Here is a 24,207-nt window from a genome sequence, read left to right as displayed (position 1 = left end):
CAGTTCAGAAAACTGAAATATAATTTTTTATAATGTAACTCATTTTTACTATGAATATATGACTAATTGTGGACCAGGTTATTATTTACAGATACAGCAATATTAACCACATTTGCTCCTGCAATAGCATCTTTACAATACATCACAGACTCAATTGAATATGGAGATAATACTGCGATCTAGCTGTTGGTCAAATTTGGTCAAGATGATATGCCAAAAACATTGTGACCACGTTTGGTAAAGATTAGATGAGTTCAAGTAAGAGATCAAATTTTGACAAGGGCCACAATCCTATAACGAATATTGCAATCTGAATTTCGATCATGTTCATTATGACGCAGAAAGCTACTTTGACCAAGTTTGGTAAAGATCATTTAATAATTGCTTAAAGCTATTTAAGTTAGAGAGCGGACAATTTGAATTGAGGTAACTCTTGACAGTTCAAGAACCACCACTATACAAAGAATAATGAGATATGACTGTTGCTCGAACCCATGCGAGACATTATGGCAATCAACATTTTGACCAAGAATAGTAAAGATTGGACAATAAATGCTCAAGGTAGAGGGGGGATATAAAACTGTTATGCCGCGGAAACCGAAGGCCGGCGAAGAACGACACTAACGATGAGGATGCCCATAAGTCTGCCATGCTACAACGGATACATAACAAATACCGTAATTTTGGAACTAATTAACATTCAGTATGGCTTTTACTGTGAAATCAGCCTTATATTAAATAGTAGCGAAACATGTTGTTTTTCTTTATTGGTGAAACATACTAGAAGCCACACACTATATATGATCTGACAATTTAAAAGCCTTTAGTTACCGCCAAAGTATGATCCGTCTGAGAGTGACGTAGCGACCTCGCCCTCGGTGGTAATGACGTCAACGATGCCTTCCTGGATAAAGTACATTTTGCTGCCCATGGTCCCCTCCCTGAAACACACGTGCATGTACATTCATCAGCACCACGTGTAGTCAGGAAATGACGCCAGTGGTAGTAATGGGCTTACAGATATTACTGTATTTTTGTCCAAATGGGTTTACGTAAGCATGAAAGATAAACATCAATCCATCATCAAAGCGCCTTGAACTAATTAGAGAAGTTCTTGCTCTGTTTTTATCTTCTGGATGGTAAAAACTCAGAAGAACAGGTTTATAACATAAGAAACGGAAATGTTCATTTAACGTCTTACCTACCGGAAATTGAATATACCCGCAAATATATGCGAACAATTCAAAAGAGTTAAAAAAATGACAAGAACATGTACGAATTATAAAAAAATACAAAATAATAGCGCATGTTATTGTTAATTTTGTTTTAAATATGACAAAACATCATATGGAAATGTTTAACACCTTGACGAGTTACTTATAGTAAAAAGCATCCCTATAGCACTGCGCAACATTATTTTCATTAAAGCAATTAAGACCTTAATAAAAATACCGTTTTAGTAGGATTTGGATGTGCAGCATGCCGAATAACCCCAGCTGTCAATCTTTTATCACCAATCCATGCATTTCCAACCAAGGAAGAGACATTATTACCATCAATCGATTTGGATCCATGACGGAGTAAGGGATTATTTAAGTACCTGATGATGTAATCCCCGGCCTGGAACACCTCAAACTGCAGCTTGCTCACCACCGCCGACACGAACTGCGGGTCCGCGTTCGTAAAGAATGGCACAGACGCCACTAAAGAGCGGCAGTTGTGATTGATCACGTCCTAAAAATACACAAAGAAACATGTAAAACACTGTTTCTATAATTACAATGCAATCAGTGCATTAGTGGATTTTGTGATAATGCCTCTAATTGCATGCTCACCTCAGGAATCCGACCAGTTTTGTGATAGCTCTATTGACTATAACATACAAATGTGATTCCCGTGACCCAATGTGATTCCAGTGACCCAATGTGATTCATGTGATTCCAGTGACCCAATGTGATTCCACTGACACATGGTGATTCCAGTGACCAATGTGATTCCAGTGACCAATGTGATTCCAGTGACCCATTGTGATTCCAGTGACCAATGTGATTCCAGTGACCCAATGTGATTCCAGTGACCAATGTGATTCCAGTGACCAATGTGATTCCAGTGACCCAATATCAGTGTGATACCATTTGGAAGAGAAGACAATTGATTATCGTTAACTAATAGTTATGTAAAATAAATGACCGAAAACACAATATAGAAAAAAATGTTGCTATTTGTATTTTTTCTCTTCATTTCAGCTGAAAACAGATTTAAATGATATATTTTGCAATCTATGAAGGTAAAAAATTAAAAAAAAAAATGGGTTTATTTTGGTAAAAGCCATTTTTGGGGTAAATATTCACCATTTCTTTTTCTGCACATAACACGCTTTAAAATGATACGAAAATATAATGGGGTCACAAGCTATCAAAACACATTTTTTCGGGTCGGATTTCTTAATGATGCTTGTTTTAACAGGGACTTAAAATGTTTTTGTGTCATCCAAAATTCACATATGTATGGGTCGGATTCCCTTAATGGTGCATGTTTTTGCAGAAACCTAAAATGTTTATGTGTCATTGTAGTTTAATATTTTAATAGCTGTCCTCATTATCTGTAAAGCTGGAATGCAGGAACCATGAAATCGAACTGGAACATTGTCAAGAGCTTCTGTAGGATTTTTATTTCTGGTGATTTAGGTTTTCAGTGGAACAATGATCGATGCATACAGGTGTTGAAAACTTCAATACTGGCGGGGTACTGTAAGAGATCGAGGGCGGAGTGATGTATCACAATACCCCCGTACAATGGCGCGATAGTTCACACCGACAACCGGGATGTTACATGACAGCAATTTAACACACAATTCGATATTTTTTATTCAAGTCTGCATGTTCAATGCATTAAAAGCGACCCAAAGGCTGTGTCTATCTAGGGATACACATTTACAATTTTCAATAGACAAGGGTCTATTTGTAAGAAAATTGAATTCTTATCATTTAACACATTTCTTTCAATTTTACTTTATCTATGTTATAAAAAAACCTATGTCCGATGACCGTGTATATCTAAACAGTCGATATATGATGTTTTTTAAAGAAATATTAGCCAGACGGCTATTACAATGATCTACAACTTATTCCCTGCCGTTTTTATTTAGACTGGTCGCCGGTCAGACGCAGTGGTTATTTTCCTTTGTGAAGGGAAAACACTGCGCTTAAAAAATCGCAACATATCCACGCGCAAACGTAGGAAATTTTAACGATATGAAACACAGGATAGTAGTCTGTTGTTTACCGCAATGGTAGGATTACTGAAGTAGCCGATTCATTCCATGCGATTATGGCTATAATGCAGCAATTATATGGCGAAAGACCTTTATAAACTAAGAAATGGCGATTAAGCTCTTAGATTAAAATCTAACGTTTATGGAATATTTTCCACACATCTTCTAAAATTGCCCCGCAGACATTTACTGCAAGCTTACTAATTGGATGCCATTCCGGTGGTGGGGGATACATATTTTATTTTATCTTCATCGTATTTATGACAATATGGTGCCCTCTTGATTTTATCATGTTGTATATCAATTCATATAATCCCTGCTTATTTCAAACGCTTATTAGAATGTTTAAACTTATGTTTACCCTCATTCATATTATGATCTATCTATTCACTCTCAAACCAATTCAGCTGCGTCTTATGATTTACAAGACAAGTCATGGAAGACTTGACCCACTGTATCTTGCATTTGGTTTGAAGATTGCTTTCTTCTTTTTCTTCTTTCTTTTTCAATATTACTAGATCATTGTGAAATGTCTCACCTGTCTTAAACACTCGTTCAGCTCGCCCAGTATCCTCTCCTCATCAAACATCTTCCCCTGGTAACGGTGCTCGTAGTACTCGGCGATCTTCTGGCGCAGCGACCGGGACAACTTCCGGTAGATCATGTACTCCTCAACCTGCTTGAACTGCGAGGAAGATGTAAAAATGTGGTTTGATACAACAGTCTTGTTTAGATTTAACCAGTATGTATTTGAATAATATAGAAAGTTCAATACACACATAAAAGCAAATAGACATATAATCACAAAATAATCATGATATTTGAGATAGTCGATATTTATTTTAATAAACCAGACACAGATATTGTTTAACCCAATTTGCTTGTATGAAAATGCGTATCGGAATATATTGCGATATGTTTTCCTTTAAAGTATCGTTATTACAGTTCCAAAATAGGTACGTAATAAAGTCTGCGGTTCAAGATTAGGTATGTCATTGGATATATAACTCGAATTAAAAAGACTTTCAGCTAATAACTTGTTACAACCTGTACGGGGAGATGTTGATCAAAATAAGTTCAAGTATCTACTGCAATGCACATGAGGATCAAAAACAATTATCTTGAAGTGTCTCGACTAGTAAAATTTCGCTTGTTTGATGAAATAGAATTCTTTATTCTTCCTTCAAACAAATTGACTAATGAGAAAACAGTTTCTAGGATTAACTTTCTTTCCCAGGCATATTTAATCATTTATAAATCTCCACACGCCGTTTTCACATGGAGGATTCATCTGGTAAAGCATTGAAACTCCTACACTGCAGGGCAGGAAAAAATGAACGAAAAGTTTATTAATTTCGGGTAATTCCTCCTGACTCCCCCATCCCCCCACACACATATGTAACAGTAGAAAAAAATGAACACTGCATGCATTTTCTTTGCAAACATTTTCCTGTTAAACTTAAATATACATAGTTATTTGTTGGCATTCAGTGAAATTTTGATTTTGTTGGATATGTAATTAAAACAATACTTATCTGGCTGCAGTTTTTTACTTTATGAATATTAGGCAATAGAAAGTTGAATTTAAATTTCACCAGTACCTTTTCGTTATAGAGTCTCCTTGAGGTGTCGAAGGATTGGATGATGGTGGTCGTGTGTCCGAGGAATAGCGCGTAGCAGGTGGCGCCACTCAGCATGCTCAGGATAGTGAGCCAAGTGTCTGTCATGTTCTGGGGCGGGAAGCGGCCGTACCCGATACACAACATGTGTGACAGCGCCTTGAACAACGACCACGTGTACTGCTGGGCCCAGTGTGCTTCCTGTTACAGACGTTTATACGTACAAGTAAATTATTCATGTAATCCCTCCTTACAAATTGATAACTGGTCGGGTTAAATGTAATGAAGTTTACGGGCAAATATTGGGTATTTTTGCTAGTACCTTAAAGTCGAAACGAATAAAATACATAACCGAAACACGAATGCACGAATCTTAACACCACAGAACAGTTTCTTTTTCAGCCGGACAACCCCTTTCCATGGCGCGTACCTGCAGCTCCTCTATAGATACCCAACAGTCCTGGGGGAACTCTTGGAGGGTGGGAACGAGGAACTGGAGGCAGCCGTTCCAGTGGCCCAGCAGGAACATCAGGCAGATCAGGTTGAAGATCCGCATAAATTTGCCCGCCACTGCCAGGAACTGAATCATGGAAAAATAATAGCGGCGTCAACGCCATGTGAACATTAACAACATTGCAATTATTCTACTAGTAGAATATATTTCAGAATTATTTTTGGAAAGCATATTCATTTTTAACATGTTAATTGGAACACGCTTTACGCATCTAATAACTTCTGTTGACTTGAGCAAAAAGAATGTTTAAAAGAATAAAATTGTTCAAACCTTAGAAACAATATCAAACCTTTTTTTCAAATTCACAAACATGTACGCTTTCACACAAAAATTGTGGAAAACAAGGAAACGTTTTATAATTTATCTTTTCATACACACCTCAAATAGTAATTTGACTGATTAAGCTGTAAATTCACATATACATTTGTATTTCTAAACCTTTGGTTTGTTTAATGATATACACATACATTGAAAGCCCAACTGTGCGTGTCTGCTGATGGGAAGTAAATGCTAAGTTCCATGCATTGCAAAAGTCAGAAATTGAGTCATAAAACATCATTATAGACTAAAACGAGTTGGAATTTAGTTTTTTGTCATATTAAAGGAAAATAGCGTCAACTTTAAAAGGACTTTCTCGCATTTTATATGGTCATTAATCAAAACAATAACGCCGCGGGGCGAACAGCAATGTTCGTACTTCGTTGTTTTTTTTAAGTAAGTTGAACAAGGGACGTAACTCGGCACTTTTTAAAGAGCCTTGCTCAACATGCGCATATAAACATGTGTACACAGTCTCCACCGACGCTGACGAAACCTCATAGGCTACGCCAATAACTCGACTTGTTGTTTTTTTCTGGTAAAGCCGACGAGATAAAAAATAATGTTTGTGTGTAATTATGAAAAAAAAACTTGCAACAACAGTTAACACTCATTGGAATACGAGCTCTGACGCTCATGTCGAATTATTTGCGCAAAACGCGAGAGAGAACGTTCCATTTTGTAGAAAAGCGTTGTTTGATTACATTGATACTAATTTTAGAATAATATTCAGTTGGGATTTACAAAATATTCGCTTATTTTTCGTTAATATCTTTGTGTCGATGCTTGGGCATTCATTCAAATAATTTTCAACAACATTTTAAAAATGAATTTCGCGAGCAAGATATTTAGATATTTTTGCTTAAACCAAATACAATAAGGTCAAATGAGGCTTGTGAAAGACGAACTCAAACTTATTGTCAGTGTAACATCCACGGTCCCCAAAATGCTTGAACAACTTTAACGTATCGTTACGTAACGAGACGTAATTCTTTCAGTATTAATAAGCTAAATGCTGCATTATCTACAAACAATAATTGTAAGCAAACTGTACTGATTAGTATTACATGATCTACAAAACAAAGAAAACTGCCCTATTTATATCGCGACTATAGGTGCTGGACATACCTGTTTCGTTTTCTGTAATAGATGAAAGGTTTGGAAGTGGCTTTGATAATATAAATGGGTATATTAAATTGTAATAATATAAGTTATGTGCATGTTCCGGAACATTAGCATTTACTTCCAAAAGCCTAAAGCCTAACTTACAGTTGCGACTTATTGGCACCCAGTTTTAAGAAAATGTTTAGTAGTTAATATGCACAAAATTTTAAAATACAGAACGTGAATAATAGTTAATCGTCTAAATTTGAAGATAAAAATATAGACTCTTATATCCTATCCATAGTGTGCTGTCTTTGTGTGTGCTATTATCTGACACTGCCTCATCCAATGGCTTTGTTTCGATATGTATAATCTATTCATGGGCACAATGAAAGTAATGGCATGAATTTTAAACAGTCTAATTATTTGCAAAGATGTCTTATATTTCAAAAATGATTCACCTTAATTCAGACTAAGTACTATATACACCAACTTCTAAGATTGGTCCTCTAAATAGACACTAACCGAGACGAAAATACATTTTAATAGCAAAATTAAACAATGCTGTCTTTGCATTGTAATTTCACCTCTCTGATAGAAAATGTGTTCAGTTTATTGGCCAGAGCGGGCAATTCTGCAATAATGAGGCCAGTGTATTTTATGTACATTTATTTGCAATGTCGGTGGTGCAAAGGGGATCCAAAGTTCTGAGCGAATTAGCCGAGTTGCAGTTAAAGCCTTTCATCGTGCATCGTGCCTCAAAGGAAATCAATGTTTACAAGAGTTTATAACATGGTATAATACAAACCAATTCAGATAAGAGCAAACTATCGAGTCTTTGAATGGTTTTATTTAAATCCCCTGTAGGGACCTCTTATATTTCCATAAACGCTTAAAATTCAACAGTACAAGGCAGGGTAAACATCTCCGCCATTGCACACATCATGATTATTGCAAATTCCGTTTCCAAATAAGGAAATGGTCGTTGTCCGAAACTAAAACTGGAACCTATCAAAAATTGGCATTTTACAATAGAATTTGTGGTCCACTCACCTCCTCCCACTGCTGCACGTAGCGCACGAGCCGAGACAATCGTAATAGACGTAGCAGACTCAACAACTTTGCGAGGCGCAGCATCCGCAAGGCACGGCCTGCAAAATACCGAATCCGTGAAACAAACAAACATAACATAGTAATATAATACAGATTTGTTTAGATCAACATGCACACGACACTAATACCTGTATGCCTGGTAATAGAATCATTTGATAATTCAGCATAATACTAAACATAGTATGCAATATCATATGTACTGTTAATAAGTACGCAATTATGCATTTATTATAACTACAATAGAACATTTAAAAACCTGGGGAAATATGCTTTATGTGAAACCTGTGCAGAACCAGACGTAGTGATGCATTAACAAGTTTTCAAATGCTCACGTATAAAAAGGAAAAAAAAGTGTTTGACATAAATGACTAAAAATATGCATAATAAGTTCTATAAATTGTTTACAATGGCAAGTTGTCTGCTTGCAGACCGATGCATTGCAACTACATTAATAATAAATACATATTTTATAGAAGCATGGCGGAACAGAGAGGGGATATATCACTGGACATTGGTGCTTGTCGAGCAAGGCAATCATTCTCCAACAGACGACCTTGTATGGCATATTGTCAGAAATAGAGAGACAGAAGTGTAACACGTAGCCTTTGCTTATACTTTACGAGTATATGACAGTGCTCGTCTAATTTCATGCACACAGCATTGCTCTATGAGCATCAATAAGTCATACAGTATTAATACTAATCATAAAACATCAAACATAAAACCAAAATGTAATTATGTGATGTGCTTGGATTTAAAAACAAGAAGGCCATGATGGCCCTAAAACGCTCACCTAAGCAAAGGGACACGACTCTGTGGTAAAGCATTAACAAAAAATGTTGCAATTTAAACATATCTTTACTGATGATATATTTGTTTTATATTAGTAAAGAGTAATGCAATGAAGCTACCTGTAAAGTTTCATTGAATTTGGCCTGGTAGTTTCAGAGATTTTTTTTAAAGCAAAACAGTAAGTCGGCCATTTTGTTGTTGTTGTTGTTGTTGTTGACCAATCTCAATGCCTTGTTGTATTCCTGTAGAGGATCATGCAATGAAGCTTCCTGTAAAGTTTCAGTGAATTTGGCCTGGTAGTTTCAGAGGAGGTGTTTTTTAAATTAAAACAGGGAGTTGGCCAGTTTGTTGTTGTTATTGATCAATCGCGACCCCTTGTTGTATTTTTGAAGAAGGTTACCCAAGGAAGCTTCCTGTAAAGTTTCATTGTATTTGGACTGGTAGTTTTAGAGATGTTTTTTTAAAGCAAAACAGGAAGTTGGCCATTTTGTTGTTGTTGTTGTTGATGATCAATCGTGACCCCTTGTTGAATTTTTGTAGAGGGTCACCCAAAGGCCGCTTTCTGTAAAGTTTCATTGAATTTGGAGTGGTTGTTTCAGAGGAGATGTTTTTTTAACAAATGTTGACGGACGGACAGACGGACGGACTGACTGACGGACGGACGACGGACAAGGACCGATCACAATAGCTCATATTGAGCACTTCGTGCTCTGGTGAGCTAAAAAACAATCACAACAGAAGCGACTTATGTGTACGTGCGTGCGTAACTTAACAGGACAAGGAGGCGCTATGAACTGTCTTATTTACGTACACAATACGCTTCTGGTAGACAATGTTCTATCTATAGCGCATTTAAATATTGGAAAGGGTATGGCACATGGACTGGTCAACACGCATTTGAGAATGATTACCTTGAGTTGGCATTTCACTATACGACATTTAGAAAATGTCTCGACGAAACCAAATTACTTGAAAGCAAATTCAGCCAAAACACACTGACCTATCTTCGAATCATGTAAGAGCGCAATACCAATTTTGAGTTCAATATATGATTATGAGTACATATTCTTAGTAATATTATGTTTCAATGTCGAAATGAAATTCGCACCAACTGAAGTAAGCTGACCTCTTTGACATGGCTTCATTATTATCTTGTTCAAACATCTACCAATGGCAATTATGTATTTGGGACTAAAATAAAAATTTGTTCAAATTTACGTTTACCATAAATTTGACCAATAGAATGGCTTATGCTTAAAGCGTATCATTTCAAAACAACCATAAGGAATATGTACTTTGCATCAAGACTCCGGCAGCTCAGGCTTTTTATTTAAGGATCGGAATAAATAGTTATTGCATAAGCATGTACGATATAAAAGTATTTCTTTTACAGAAGCCAGTCAAAAGTGGTCTGAGCTCCTGCCAGCGATGGGGAACAATGGAAAGTGTAAGCAGACACCAAAATGCAGTGCAAAATGTTTAAGAAAATGTGACAAGACAGTAACAATTGACAGTACACGGATTGTTTGTTGGCAGAATGATCACCTTGCCAGTAAGGGGAAGCGTCCAGTTCCTCGTGTTTACCTGCGTGGAACAACTGGCTGAAATCCGCCTCTGCGTCCCACATTAAAAATATGTAGTCCATTGGTATGGAACTTATAAGGTCCAAAAAGAACCATGATTTCAAGTAATGTTTTGCTATAAGCGTTGGATCTAAGATGATCTCATCCGCAAAGTCGTTCAAAATAATCCCTGAAAAGAGAAATAAACAATCCAAAATTGAATACTGTAATTTCAAATACATGTATATAACTCACCAAGGTGACGATTGTGATAATGGTAAACTGGGATATCTTTCAAAATTATATAATTAGTTGTTTTGTACCTTGCTTATTATGTTTTTTAAGATAAAGTGAAATAAAATCACATTATAAACTATCGCTGCTTTATAGAGCAGATGAAATAAATCTACCGCCTGCATAAAATTTGCCTTGAACGTGATGTTTGTACTCTTTAAAACTCGTTGAATAACTTGAATAAAATGTCTCTTAATGCACCTGCAAATGAAATGCAATCTGGTCAACAAGTTTAGCCCATTAACCTAGTCTCTCAAGTTTTGATAACATATCCTTGGCCTGCAATGCCAAAATAATCCCCCATGCTGCTACCATTAAGCAACAGCATTTCTGCAAATGCTGTTTTATGGGTTTCGAGTAAACATCCTGCATGCTCGTGAAATATTTCAAAGCACAGCCCAATCAATTTTCTACTTGAACTAGCGGACGGATTTTGTCGATTATCATGATTGAAGCACTTTGGTTACGATAAGTTTATTATCTTGGAGATGCATTAAGACAATAAATACAGATAGCATTTGCGTATCATTAAGATTTCCCATAAACTAAAAAAAATATATATACGCGCACAGAGTCATGAATTTGGTTAAAAAAGAATTAACCTATTTGAACAGACAATCCTTTTATCGGAATTTACGATCGAAAATATTTTGAGACGATTAATTCGTATATGAAGAAAGTTTTACTGAAGCTTTTATTGGTCAAACGGTTCGTTAACTGCACCATTCCAGAGAACATTAACCCAAGCATGGGTTTACCATCCATTATAATAGATAATCAAACATCTGGTAAAATAATAATAATACAAAATAGTAGACGGATACGTTCTTATACAAAAGTATATCTGACCTGTCCTGAAGTTAATAAGAATGTCGAAGAAGAAGACTGTGTCGCTGATGCAGTTGAAGACAATCCACTGGGTTGAGAGATCATCGTTGAAGAAGGAGATGGCGACGGGAAGGATGATCAGGTTTGCGATCAGCAACACCAGCATGAACAGGTCCCAGTAAAATCTGCAAGTGTTACAATAATTCATATATATAATGATTATTAGTGCATTTTTATAGGTGACAGTAATGGCTGTATAACGTACTCGGATTAAAGAATATTGGTTGTCAATAGATAAACAAAAACGTAGAAAAACACATATATTAGGAATATGAGAGTATCGTCAAAAATTTATCGTTTACGCTGATAACCGATTGCATAATCTCGGAATCTCGAAATCGAATATCGCTATGTTTTGTATTGTCTTAAAATATAAATATAAAGTAAAAACAAACAACAGTTTATTTTATTTTGTAGTAACATTAAGCTGATTTGAAGTATCATGATTGGTAAGTGCAAATCTACTGCGATATACTATTGTCTCATAAAGTAGAAATACCATGTTTTCTGCATCTTTCTTTCACATGGAACTCGGTAACCTTCTTAAGAACCGTTGTTTTCCGCATTTATTTATCTTTTTTGGTATATTAAACAATTTTAAATGTGGTAAATCATATTTGGTAGTAAGAGTGCATCTTTAAGTTCAAACATTTAATAAACTTTTGATTTCGGATTATATGCGAAGATCGGTTGTGATTTCAGGCCGATTTTCATTCCCTAGCATTTATGTATGCGATGTGCGCCAATAATACACACAGTGTTATATTGGTTTGGAAATGTATGTAGGAGAAAACCAAAAGGAAAACTGCATTTTGGAGGACTGAGAATAGTTCTAAATGGTGATAAAAATAGTGAACTTTCTTAGCTTTATATACAATATATTGCTGCATTATGGCTTAAACACGATAAAAAATACAAAATAAAAGTGGCAATTCAACGGGTGTATGTTTCATGTCATATCTTAAACAATGAGGAGAAGCGCTCAACTGATTTTGCTGGTTTTTCTCTCCCACCTTGATAGATTATTACAACAAGAACACAGGTATTATTTAGACTTTAGGGTGGGTATGAATAAATATTATCTAACCACAAGCAACAGAGACCAGCTAAAAATATAACAAGGAAGCCAGCTTGGATATTCGCAAAACAATAACATGTTTGACACTAAACACAGACACGATCAGAAACTTCAACCCAGCTTGAACAACCAATACAGTTTGTTTTTATTCGAGTTTAACCAACATTACCACTTATACATCTCCATAGCTTTCAGTTTGTCGAGTGTGATTGAAAATTAACCTAGTATTATAGTACCAGCTATTTACTTTTACAACTGTACTGTTGTTGCGTGGTCTTATTAAAGGGGCTAGAACCAAGATTGTCCAAAATCGGCAACTACAGTATGTTTCATTACAAGCCTAGACTTGTCAATGCGACCTAGTGGGGGGGGGGCGTGTGAGGTCACTTAACATGGTTAAACTATTAAACTCAACACTCATGATGTTGTCTGTGATTCTCTGTTTAAAATAGCGCAAAGCAGTTTCCCAATCATATATGTTTATGAGTACAGATGAATATACCGAAGCTATTTTTATTCTTACGTGGATTTTCGTGGTAGACAACCGTAGTTAATTTTGAACTGGAAAATTGCGCAAACACTGCGAAAGATGCATGTGTCGTAAAGAATCTCTCTCTCTCACCTTTAAGTCTTTATGTCGTCTTTCTCTTACAACCTAGGTATTGGTGTAGGTCATTTACAAGGTTTGCCCGTGTAGACTCGTGCAAACTGACTTAAACCCAAGGTTAGCAAATCAGCGGATTATAAAGTATCTGGCGTATATCATGAAACTATGATCCGGTTGGTTGCCACCAAGCCAGTTTCCTTCTTGTACACCGGGTTTGATCACATCATAAGACCTCGATCTCGCGAAACAGCGTGTCAACGAACGTTGTAATAATATGTTTTACACTCGTTGTACAGTCGAAACCTCATTTATTTACAAGCGTTTGATCTGACACACGTGTCAGTTCCCCGGAATCCAATTCAATCGTATTTGACATGACAGTATCGGCCGATCTCTTATATATCATAGCCTATCGGAGTGTACATCGGGAAAGCGAAATGATCTTCAAATAAACCAATGAAGATAGATTTATTAGCCATGTTTCCGAAGAATTCAAATGCCTATTGGCACTTTAATAGCATCACTTAAAATTAGCTATAACGTGGTTTTAAACAATTTAAAGATAAATTATATTTAACCAATTCACATAACATGCAAAATTCGATTATAAAATACTCATTCATATTGCAGAGCATGTCGGAAATGGCCTTTATTAAATCTTAATGTTACCATGGCAGCATGTGAGATTTTAACTGGAACATTGTAGGTAAAGCTTCATTTTTACGGGTAACACGTTTTCTATTGTAAAATTGTCTAGCGTAATAATAGCTTAACTTCGAAAGCAGCTTAAGTATGTCAGACATTCAGGATTTGAAGACGGTCACAGTCAACTAACTTAATATTTAACGCTGTCCCTTTAGTCAGCGATAAATGAATGCTACGTCAATACCACGATGCATCACATAAGTACTAAATGGCTACGGTATTTAGATTTAGATTTAGGTTTTGGTCTAAAACAGAGACTTTCTCACTTGATTTAAGCGAACATTATTTAATTATCTGAATATATATACACAATTTAAAAATGTTATACGGAAACGTCTGGCGAGACGGACTCTTGCAATGAGAACAACGATCGAAAAGCCGTTGGAGACATTCAGTCGAGTAATTCTTCTTAATCGAATTCTCCATTTTGTGTTCTCACGCTCAAATGTTTCTCTTACACAGAACGTGCCATAATGCCTAATGTGTACTCATCGATGCAAACTTGTCTGATAAGTTTGGTACTGACACTATCTGACAGCATCACTTCCATCGTTACACCTCGGTAACTTGTGTAAGAGCTAACTGTAACCAACATTACCACCCATACATCTACATAGCTTGTTGTATGCCAAGTGTGATTGGAAATTGACATTGGGATTGAATAGAACACAAAGATTATAAGAGATGCGCTTGGAGATACAGTCAGGAATCTCCAAGCGCATCTCTTATAATCTTTGTGTTTCAGGTTTCCTTGCAGAGATGAATGCACCTAGTACTGGTTAACCTCCCCAGGGTAAGTAGCAACGAATATGATATATATTCACAGTCCCTGGCATCAAAGATTCAAATATTGCATGATATGGTTGGCTTCTATAACGGATGAACTGGGGAAATTACAGTGATCGGTATTAGATAGCGGCAGGGAAATATGTCACTATGCTTGCTTTAATTGACAGATCAATACAATGGTTATTGGGTTAAGATCATCATCCATAACTTATTATTTTGCGAATACAAACGAACAGAAAAGGCAAACACGTAATTACGGAGAATGCATTGTCCAAAGGTACAATATCTATTTCTTAAAACGCAAAAGGGGACAGGCAGACACTTTGTCTTTTAGATATCTGTTAACATGTCAATTTCAGAATAGTGCGAAAAGCGTCTAAAAGTAAAAAAAGTAAACAGTATGTTTATTGTAGTGTTCCCCTCTCAGTTAAGAGCAAGACCACTGGGCTTACGGAACACCTATATCGAGGAACATCTTAACTCTCGATTCCTATCCTGTATATCGAGCGACAATCGGAACTAACTATTTAACTATCTGATAGGTTAGCAACACAGTGCGCTAGAACCTTCGACCTCCCGCTCCGTAGGCGGACGCCCTTACCACTAGGTCACCGCGGCGGTACTTGCATCATGAAAATGCACCATTTAACGAGCATATGGCAAAAACGCACAGAACATTTATATAAAATATAGGCCATATTTTGAAAGCATTGTTTATTGGGCAAACTTTGACATCCTGCCATGTAAAAATATATTACCATTTATGAATTAAGTTTTTATTTTTAACACTGAAATTAGTTTAAATATATTGCTAGATTTATTATACATATTATGTAAGATATATTTGAAGGCAGTCAAACATACACTGTTCAGTGTTTTAACCCTTATATCTACTTATGTATAAGCAGAATAAACATAAATGCACTGAAACTCATTAAAATCCTGAGATGCTATTGTGTGCAATTCAAAGCATTCTTCTAATGAATATGGTTCACGTTTCTCATATAATCAGCATGCGGATCAAATTAAATGGGGGAAAAAGATAAGTACTGGAATTTTGTTGAGAAGTGGGAATCATCAAATAGTTATTGGGTTTAAGTTTAGAAGTGAGAATTTTCAGGGAGTTGTTGGATTTCATTTCAGATGTAGATATAACAGTTTTCAAAAAACGTAGCGTGTCTGAGCGATATATATATATATATATATATATATATATATATATAGAGAGAGAGAGAGAGAGAGAGAGAGAGAGGTGAAAGAAAACGAAGTCTGTGTACCAGGAGTGCTACCGAGCAATCCGCGTGTCCAGCAGCCAAGTATTATTCACATAAACCTTCGTTCTGCAGACAGTCATACAAAATGCATTGATTCCGTCCAAATTTTCCATTCGGACATAAAACACATGAGGGAAAAGTAAATTTAATCAATATGATAAGTTCCTTGGAGAATATTGACATTGTCTTGCACATTCTGTTGATAAAACTACTGTACATGGATGTGTAATAACTTCCTGGTTGAATGTATAAAGTGTTCTGTGAGAAGATTTTTCAATTGTACGTTTTCAACTGTTTTGACTACGATTGCGTAAAAAAAAAAGAAAACATCATTATAACAAAGGAGCTATTGCCTTAATAAAACGTTTAACTGACTATAGTGTTTTTGCATTGTCAGTTGTTTTCGAATTGAGCAACAAGCCTTTCCATGTTTTGTTGTTGGTTTCATTCAGTTACGAGGCACCACTACTGTGTTGCGTACTTTGACAAAAGCCGTACCGTTATTCACCACACTTATGGAAAAGACAATCACAATATTTATAACAACGAGATTTTGACTTATAAGGGAGACCTGTGACATACTCTAATGTTTGTTTATTGTAGGTAGGTCAGATAATATATGGGACGAGAACTGAAGTGTTATTTTATTTGAACATTGTACTAGGACACCACACTATGAAATTGAAGCCAGAACTATCATTTACAGAACCAGAAGAGAAACACAGAAAACAACAACAACACTTGTTTTGGCTACTTTACAATTCTGTAGAAATTACATAATTGTCAGCTTTGCTCTTTATCATAATTGAAATATTTGTTTTATATTTTATCAGTTTCAATGTTCATGATTTAAATATTAAACTATCTCAAATAGATACTGGTTAAACAAACAAAACCCTAACATTTTCAAATATTCAAGACCTCCTACAACTCCTACAACTTAATTTCCAAATGCTTAGACTTCCTACCTTAGCAGTCAATGTATTTCATCATGGATGGGCTGATCCAAAGTTTCAACGTGTTGTTGCTGTATGAACGGAGGATGACACACAAGCAAATGTCACGAAGCAAGTCTTGTGAAATTTTGCAATAGTGCCGACCTGCGTTCATACCGCATGAACAGACGGTGCATACTGCGATCAATCCTTATATTATATATACGTTTTATGACGATTTAAAATAGTTAGATCGATTTGCAAGTGAATATTAATAGCAAAGAAAACGAATTTAACCTCATATACATTGGTTAAATGACGTTGCGCTAATGCAATCAGAGCGTAATAGTGACTAATACTAATATAAACGCGATTATCCCTTGCGATATGATATAAAAGTCAAGTTTTCTCTAGAATAAAGACCATTGAAATGTTAATATTGTGTTTTGAACCGTTTTGTTCTCGTTCAAACCCACGCTTGACCTCAACTGGCATAAAAAGAGACCATATACGCCAATAGTGTTTTAGTTGCCCGTTTGTGGACCGTTTATACAGTTTGTTTGATATAACTCGTAAATAAGGTAACCGCATTAGATGACACTTACTTAACGGAATTAGAGGCAAACAATCCTTCATTCGTTTTCATAGCATGGTGTTCTATAATATGAAAGCAGATTCGAGACGTTTGCGGAACAACCTTATTATTTTACGTTTATTTTGATTCCGCAAAATAAGCTGGCAGAAAAAGAACAACAACACGACGGCAACAGGAATCAACTACCTATTCATATATTTCATACGTCAACACCCATAGTATGTCCAGAAAATGGAATTATGATGGAATTTCCTTATTTTCACTTTTATTCTGTACCTTCAAATCAATTTGAAATATAATATCTTCTACATACGTGTCTAGATAAATGTGTTAATTGTTTAGAATAATTTTCAAGTTTCAAAAGTATGCATCTTATAAATATCTACTAACTGTTTCTGGTGATAAGGAAACCAGGTACATCAAACTGGAATGCTTGTACTGTTTATATGATATTGCTCTCTGTATATTTTCAGTCCTTCTGGGAGATTCACACGGCCGAATCTGTTTGATGGAGATGTAACAATAAAAGCATTAACATGAACTGTTATTAAATGGCACATGGTGTAATTACTTACATGAAATGTAAATATTTAACGAAACAATGCACTTGGCTAGGACGTACGTGGTCAAAATTCCTTGTGACCTAAGATGTGCTTGACAAGCCACTTTACATTGTTGGCGGCCCTTAACTATAAAACGACTCTGCCGGAAATATTTTTCTATAGGTGAACTTAACTGCTTAAACAAGTGCCCAATATGGAGCTCGAACTCGCAGCCACTGCACATCGTAGACTATACTCTCTCTAAGTACGGAGCGCTAAACGATTGCGCCATCGAGGCTGGCGATTGCAATAGGATACTTTAAACACATATCGATAGAGCCTAATTTATACTTGTATGCTTATTAAACGTCTTATATTACGTTTGTTAATATATGAGGTATAGTCCAAAAACTTGAGCTCGGATGCATATTAGCTGTAAGGCAATGTTAAAACCGCATCTGTAGACAGCAATATTTGAATAGTCTGTTGTTTTGTGACTCTGCGTCGCATTGAGTGTCTGTTCCATGTACCTCAATTTAAAACCAATTCGTGGGTCTAGTTAATTGTATAGCTGCTAAGCTCGACCCCGTAATTAATATTGTTTTACTATAATTTAAAAAAAAAATCAAAGTGGTAGACCGTTGTGCCGTATTGGCTATTAAATTTTTAGCGATACAATTCCTCCATGATCAAACATTGCCGAGTGACCGAGAATATGTTGGCTGTAAACATTGCCGAGTGACTGAGAATATGTTGGCTGTAAACATTGCTTACTTGATTTTATTGAGTTTGTTCGTGGTTGGTATCGTTTTCAATATATACTTATAGTCAGATATAATACTCTCCTGCCCTAGTGTCAAGCTCAGTTATCTTTTCAACGATTTCTTGATGTTTTGCCCAGAATTATTGCAATATATTCAAAATATTAATTTGAATAACTAAAGTCCAAAACACTGATTATAAACATTGAAAAAAAACTCAAGTACCCTGCACTTTGCTAAGTAATGAATCCCTTAATGTGTTTCAATAACTGCTAAGATGACGTCGGAAAAATATTATGTAAGTATATGCACCATATGTTTGAAATTAGTTAAACTCTTTCTCAACAACGGCTGTGCCCTACTTAACTTGTGTTGTATATCTGTGTTGTTTAAACATTGAAAATCACTCCTTCAGTGACTGTAAAGCCTTGTGTCAAATGTTAGGCTGCAGCTTCGACCATAACACATTGGCAGACATTTGTAAATATTTAATATTTATTCTTTTCTCTTTGTGTTCACTGTTCAGTCACATGTCTGTTTTAATCATTATCATTATAGTTTCAGTATTTACTCACTTCATATATGCTCATTGAAATTATTTAGTTCTATTTACTAAAATGCTATAAAGTTTTCTTTTCGAATACAAATGAGGCTTGACTAAACATTTAATATGGTTGATATTGTTCATACTGTTTAAGTATTGGCCTTTTTATGTTGTCCCTTTCTTTAGTTTTATTAAACAGCCTATATCATACGTTATGTATTTATTTGAACTTTGAGGTAATGCTTCAATTCCATGTTTGCAAACGAAGAACAAAAAGTCGATGATTTTAAGGTTTTTTTGAGCTTATTGAAACATACCTTTTTCATAAACAAATTATCATTAAGAAATTCTGACTCTGAATCAAACGTATTTTCAAACTCAACGCTATTCATAAGATGTTGAAAAATATAACAAACCAAAAGTAATGTACATAGGCAAAAGCATACATTATAGAAAAGCTTTTCAATATTATATTTTATCAAATTTACGTAACAGAAATGTTACATTGTATTTTGGTGGATATAGACAGGGCACGGAGACATTTGTAAAAGGTAATTTGATTATGCTAGAGAAATGAATCTATTTCATACAATACTTTGAAGCTTCAGTTCCATAGCTCTATAGATACCCAACCCGTATCTGTATAACTATTCGCATTTAGAAATGACACGTTTTTTGTCTTCAATATCAATTCAATACAAGATTTACATCAGAAATCTTATTTGCATTTCAAAAACGAATAGCTTCAACATTCCCTACGGGGAATGCGTGCTCTAGCTTTTGCGTCTTTCACCGTAATTATTATTTTAAACATTGGTCGTCACTTATCACTGACAAGATAGTTATGGCCATAAAAACGTTCTCTTGTTTACTTGAATGCAATTCAATGAAATGAAACTTGTAGTAGCAACAAAAAATACCCTCATGTTATGACAACTAGATCGAGGCAAACCTGGAGACAATTGCGCAGTCTTCATGTAAAGAAAGCCAATTAAATTTGGCAATAAGATCTATTGACTCCAGACCATTTTCATATTCCACCAGTAGATTTCAGCACAATCCGGACAGTTCAATTGGAGAGGGACCAGAACCAGGTGCACTATGTCGGAATGCTGCCGCTGTTTGTATTATCTTGTTTACTGGTTGTACTCAATTCTTCTGGGAAACGAACCGGTCATTTAACTGATTCTAGTTCTGTAGTAAACTGTTACATTGTAACAGTTATGGCAAATATTTCACACAATAACGGTTATATTTACCAAACCGCTTCTGATTTCTGGGTCAAACAGGCAACGTGTTACTATTTTTTACCTCATTTATGATGTTTTCAGTTGCACGTCAAAACATAAAATGTATTATTAATAAACATGCGCCTTTTTGATGACATAATCGCAGAGATAAAATATGAAAGGTACCTTTGTATATCTGGGATAAATGAAGGGCTGACATTATGTTTGTAAATTAAGTAACACAACTCGTGCAACAAAATAAATGCGTTTATTATATTGCTGTTATTTATATATTGATATAATGTCTTGATGTGACTTCACCTGAATGTTCTCGAAAATAAAAAATAAACCCGTAGTTACAGCCATTTGGTATAACGAGTATACAAGGTCAAAATGGCGGAAATAACCACTCATATTCTTTTCCAAAAAAATATCTCCTAAAGAACGAGCATCAGCAGCTATTAACGGGTTCTTATTAGGGTGTTTCAGTGCATTTGAAAAAAAAATGGAATACGTTGTCACGGGCATTATGTGATTGAATTAGTCTGGAATGTGACGTCACGAACAGTCTGTGTTTAATTAGATTGTATTGCATTGACACGAAGAGTCAGTTTGTGTTGAATGGAAAAAATATTACTATCTGGTCAACATTTTACTGTAGTACGGGCAGTTCATAAACACAAAGCTTTAACGGGGGCTAAGACCAAACGGGAGATAGGTTCCAATGATCGCGTCTTATCCGCTCACAAATGTTTTCAACGTCTGTATGTATTTATGTAACAATAAGTAGATCATTTTTTCTTCAAGCATTGTGCTTCCGATAGCTTAAATAATGTAGAGGTTAAGTTGTGTACTATTAAAGTTCTGATAAAGGATGTCATTTTAAATTATCTTGTTATTTAATATTTCCGGGAATTATATCCTGTTCATTCATTTTGTTTTTGTTTCTGTAATCCCATTTGTATTCAATTGTATTTTTTTAATTATAAAATCACACATAAAACCCATGGACTGAACTAAAATGAATACAAGTTATAACAACATTAATTTCGTTGGAATAAGAGAGGATAGGTTTTATGTCTCCCGAGTACTCCGATTTGATTTAATAATATTTTATTGCATGAGAACACATTTGACAATGCGAATATGAATGCAAATTTTAACACAATATTTAACCCACATTATAAAATCAAGCATGTACAGGGATTGGGCCGCGAGTTTTACCAACATCAGTTACGGCCCTCTCCCTAGTATTGGGCCACGAGTTTTGCCAACATCAGTTACGGCCCTCTCCCGAGTATTGGGCCACGAGTTTTGCCAACATCAGTTACGGCCCTCTCCCGAGTATTGGGCCAAGAGTTTTGCCAACATCAGTTACGGCCCTCTCCCGAGTATTGGGCCAAGAGTTTTGCCAACATAAGTTTCTGCCCTCTCCCTAGTATTGGGCCACGAGTTTTGCCAACATCAGTTACTGCCTTCTCCCTAGTATTGGCCACGAGTTTTGCCAACATCAGTTACTGCCCTCTCCCTAGTATTGGGCCACGATTTTTGCCAACATAAGTTACTGCCCTCTCCCTAGTATTGGACCACGAGTTTTGCCAACATCAGTTACGGCCCTCTCCCGAGTATTGGGCCAAGAGTTTTGCCAACATAAGTTACGGCCCTCTCCCTAGTATTGGGCCACGGGTTTTGCCAACATAAGTTACTCCCCTCTCCCTAGTATTGGGCCACGAGTTTTGCCAACATCAGCTACGGCCCTCTCCCTAGTATTGGCCCACGAGTTTTGCCAACATCAGTTACGCCCCCCTCCCGAGTATTGGGCCAAGAGTTTTGCCAACATAAGTTACTGCCCTCTCCCTAGTATTGCGCCACTTGTTTTTGCCAACAACAGTTACGGCCCTCTCCCTAGTATTGGGCCACGAGTTTTGCCAACATCAGTTACGGCCCCCTCCCGAGTACTCCTATTAAACCCATTTATCAGCCATCTCCCTCACAGTTTCAGTTTTCTTCACAGTCAATGGTGTATTGGCGTCCATAAAGGTGGTCATCTTTAATACTTGATATACAAGCTCTAAACATCTCATTATTTCTACCAATTTCGATGAACGTATGGAACGAAGGAAGATTTATGTCAAATCTCGCATATTCAAATTCGAACGATTATTGCATGAAGGTCTTAAACCCATTTACACATATGCATACAATCAATTATAAACAACGAAGACATATTTAGATCGTATTTACAATACAATTCAATTTTCAAACTAATGATTGAAGTGCTTACTTCACTGCGCAGTCCCAATACTGCCCAGTGTATGTAAGATACACTACTTCAACATTAAATAGCAATGCCATTACATAAAGTTCAACGAAATAATGTGGTTCTAAAAGATAAAGGTTCGACCAATATCTTGGAATATGATTTGTTTTACTAAAATGGCGCATTAAAGTAGGAAGTATCATTTGTAACAGAAGCTTTTGAAGTACTCTCGAGCAGCAACGCGTGACAGTTAGTGTCCAATTCCATCCATTCAAGTTCAAACTATAACTCCATTTAAAGTTCATAGTATCTAGCATGTGAGTTACCATTTACAAAATCTTAATGCATATGAGGCTGGATAACAACTAATTATCTGTCATGTTGGAAATAAGGAAATTGTAAAAATAAACGTTGCAATTAATCACAAGTAAATATTGGATTTGAAACGAATATTCTAAAACTACCCGTGAAATGTATTAGGCGATATCTAATCCGACAAATTGAGATAGTTTGGCCATTTTATTGACGCAATTTAAAAAAAGAATAAACCAGTAAGATTAATCCCTACGTTGCTATCATGACACTAGTTATAAAACCATATTAAATTTTGACTGAAGGCAAGAAAAAACCTTAGACAACATGTCAACGTGCTTTCAAGGGTGACTTTTACTTCCAACAGATTAAGGTCAGAATAATCTCTAACAGTATCTTAATACAGGGAGAGGGCCCGGATAGCAATGATTAGCCTGTTTGGGGCACAAGCTTCAAGGTTAACTGACACTATACACGAATTACACAAGGTAACAATACAGTGAAGACAGAAAACATATACGTTATCAAAATGTAATTATAAATAATTGATGTGGTTGGTGCCTTTGAAGGGGCAGCGAAACAGGAGATGATTAGGGACTAAACAATACAATTAATAGCAATGTTTTTGTTCTATGGTCCTTTCACATCAGTCATTGTTGTCGCATGATCAGTTCAACGAGGCAATATACTCTATGAGTGGACAGAAAATATGTTTGTCACTCAACAGCCGGAAGTACAGATTGTTGTGAGGACTTTCCGGATATTGTGTCATTGAAATACGGGAACCATACTCCCACTAACGCACAAGCGCGCGACGGCTAGGCAATGCTATCAAGATTGCCGGTGTTAGGTGCTGATGGGTTATAGGCTGTAACTGCTTCAGTTGACATTCGTATATTTAATGAGAAGGAAGTCACACAAGCAAGATTCATGAAATGAGCCTTCGCTTCTTGTGATATTTGCAATAGTGCCAACCTGCGTTCATACAGCATGAACACACGGAATATATTGCGATCAATCATAATATATTTACATTACTAATTATTACGAATAAAAATATTTAGATCTTTTGCTACTGAATATTAATTTCTAAGAGAA

The 24,207-nt window shown here is 35.9% G+C and overlaps 1 protein-coding gene across 2 annotated transcripts in view; it reads right to left on the bottom strand.

The window, feature by feature from the left end:
* Nucleotides 1-24,207, bottom strand: part of LOC128229201 (potassium voltage-gated channel subfamily H member 2-like) — a 141,406-nt gene that overhangs the window by 5,303 nt on the left and 111,896 nt on the right. Inside the window, exons 5-12 of one of the 2 annotated variants that reach the window (XM_052940941.1) lie at nt 11,440-11,603; nt 10,280-10,486; nt 7,883-7,980; nt 5,324-5,473; nt 4,876-5,094; nt 3,813-3,959; nt 1,601-1,734; nt 832-941 (exon numbers count right to left, since the gene is read on the bottom strand). In XM_052940941.1, the coding sequence (XP_052796901.1) occupies nt 832-941; nt 1,601-1,734; nt 3,813-3,959; nt 4,876-5,094; nt 5,324-5,473; nt 7,883-7,980; nt 10,280-10,486; nt 11,440-11,603 (1,229 nt within the window). The remainder of the gene's footprint in view (nt 1-831; nt 942-1,600; nt 1,735-3,812; nt 3,960-4,875; nt 5,095-5,323; nt 5,474-7,882; nt 7,981-10,279; nt 10,487-11,439; nt 11,604-24,207) is intronic. The other variant, XM_052940942.1, reaches the window with a different exon arrangement.

This window comes from Mya arenaria, chromosome 3 (genome assembly GCF_026914265.1).
Source record: "Mya arenaria isolate MELC-2E11 chromosome 3, ASM2691426v1".
Classification (NCBI taxonomy): domain Eukaryota; kingdom Metazoa; phylum Mollusca; class Bivalvia; order Myida; family Myidae; genus Mya; species Mya arenaria.
The sequence above is the reverse complement of the archived record's forward strand: the minus strand, read 5'-3'. Positions and strand labels throughout refer to the sequence as shown.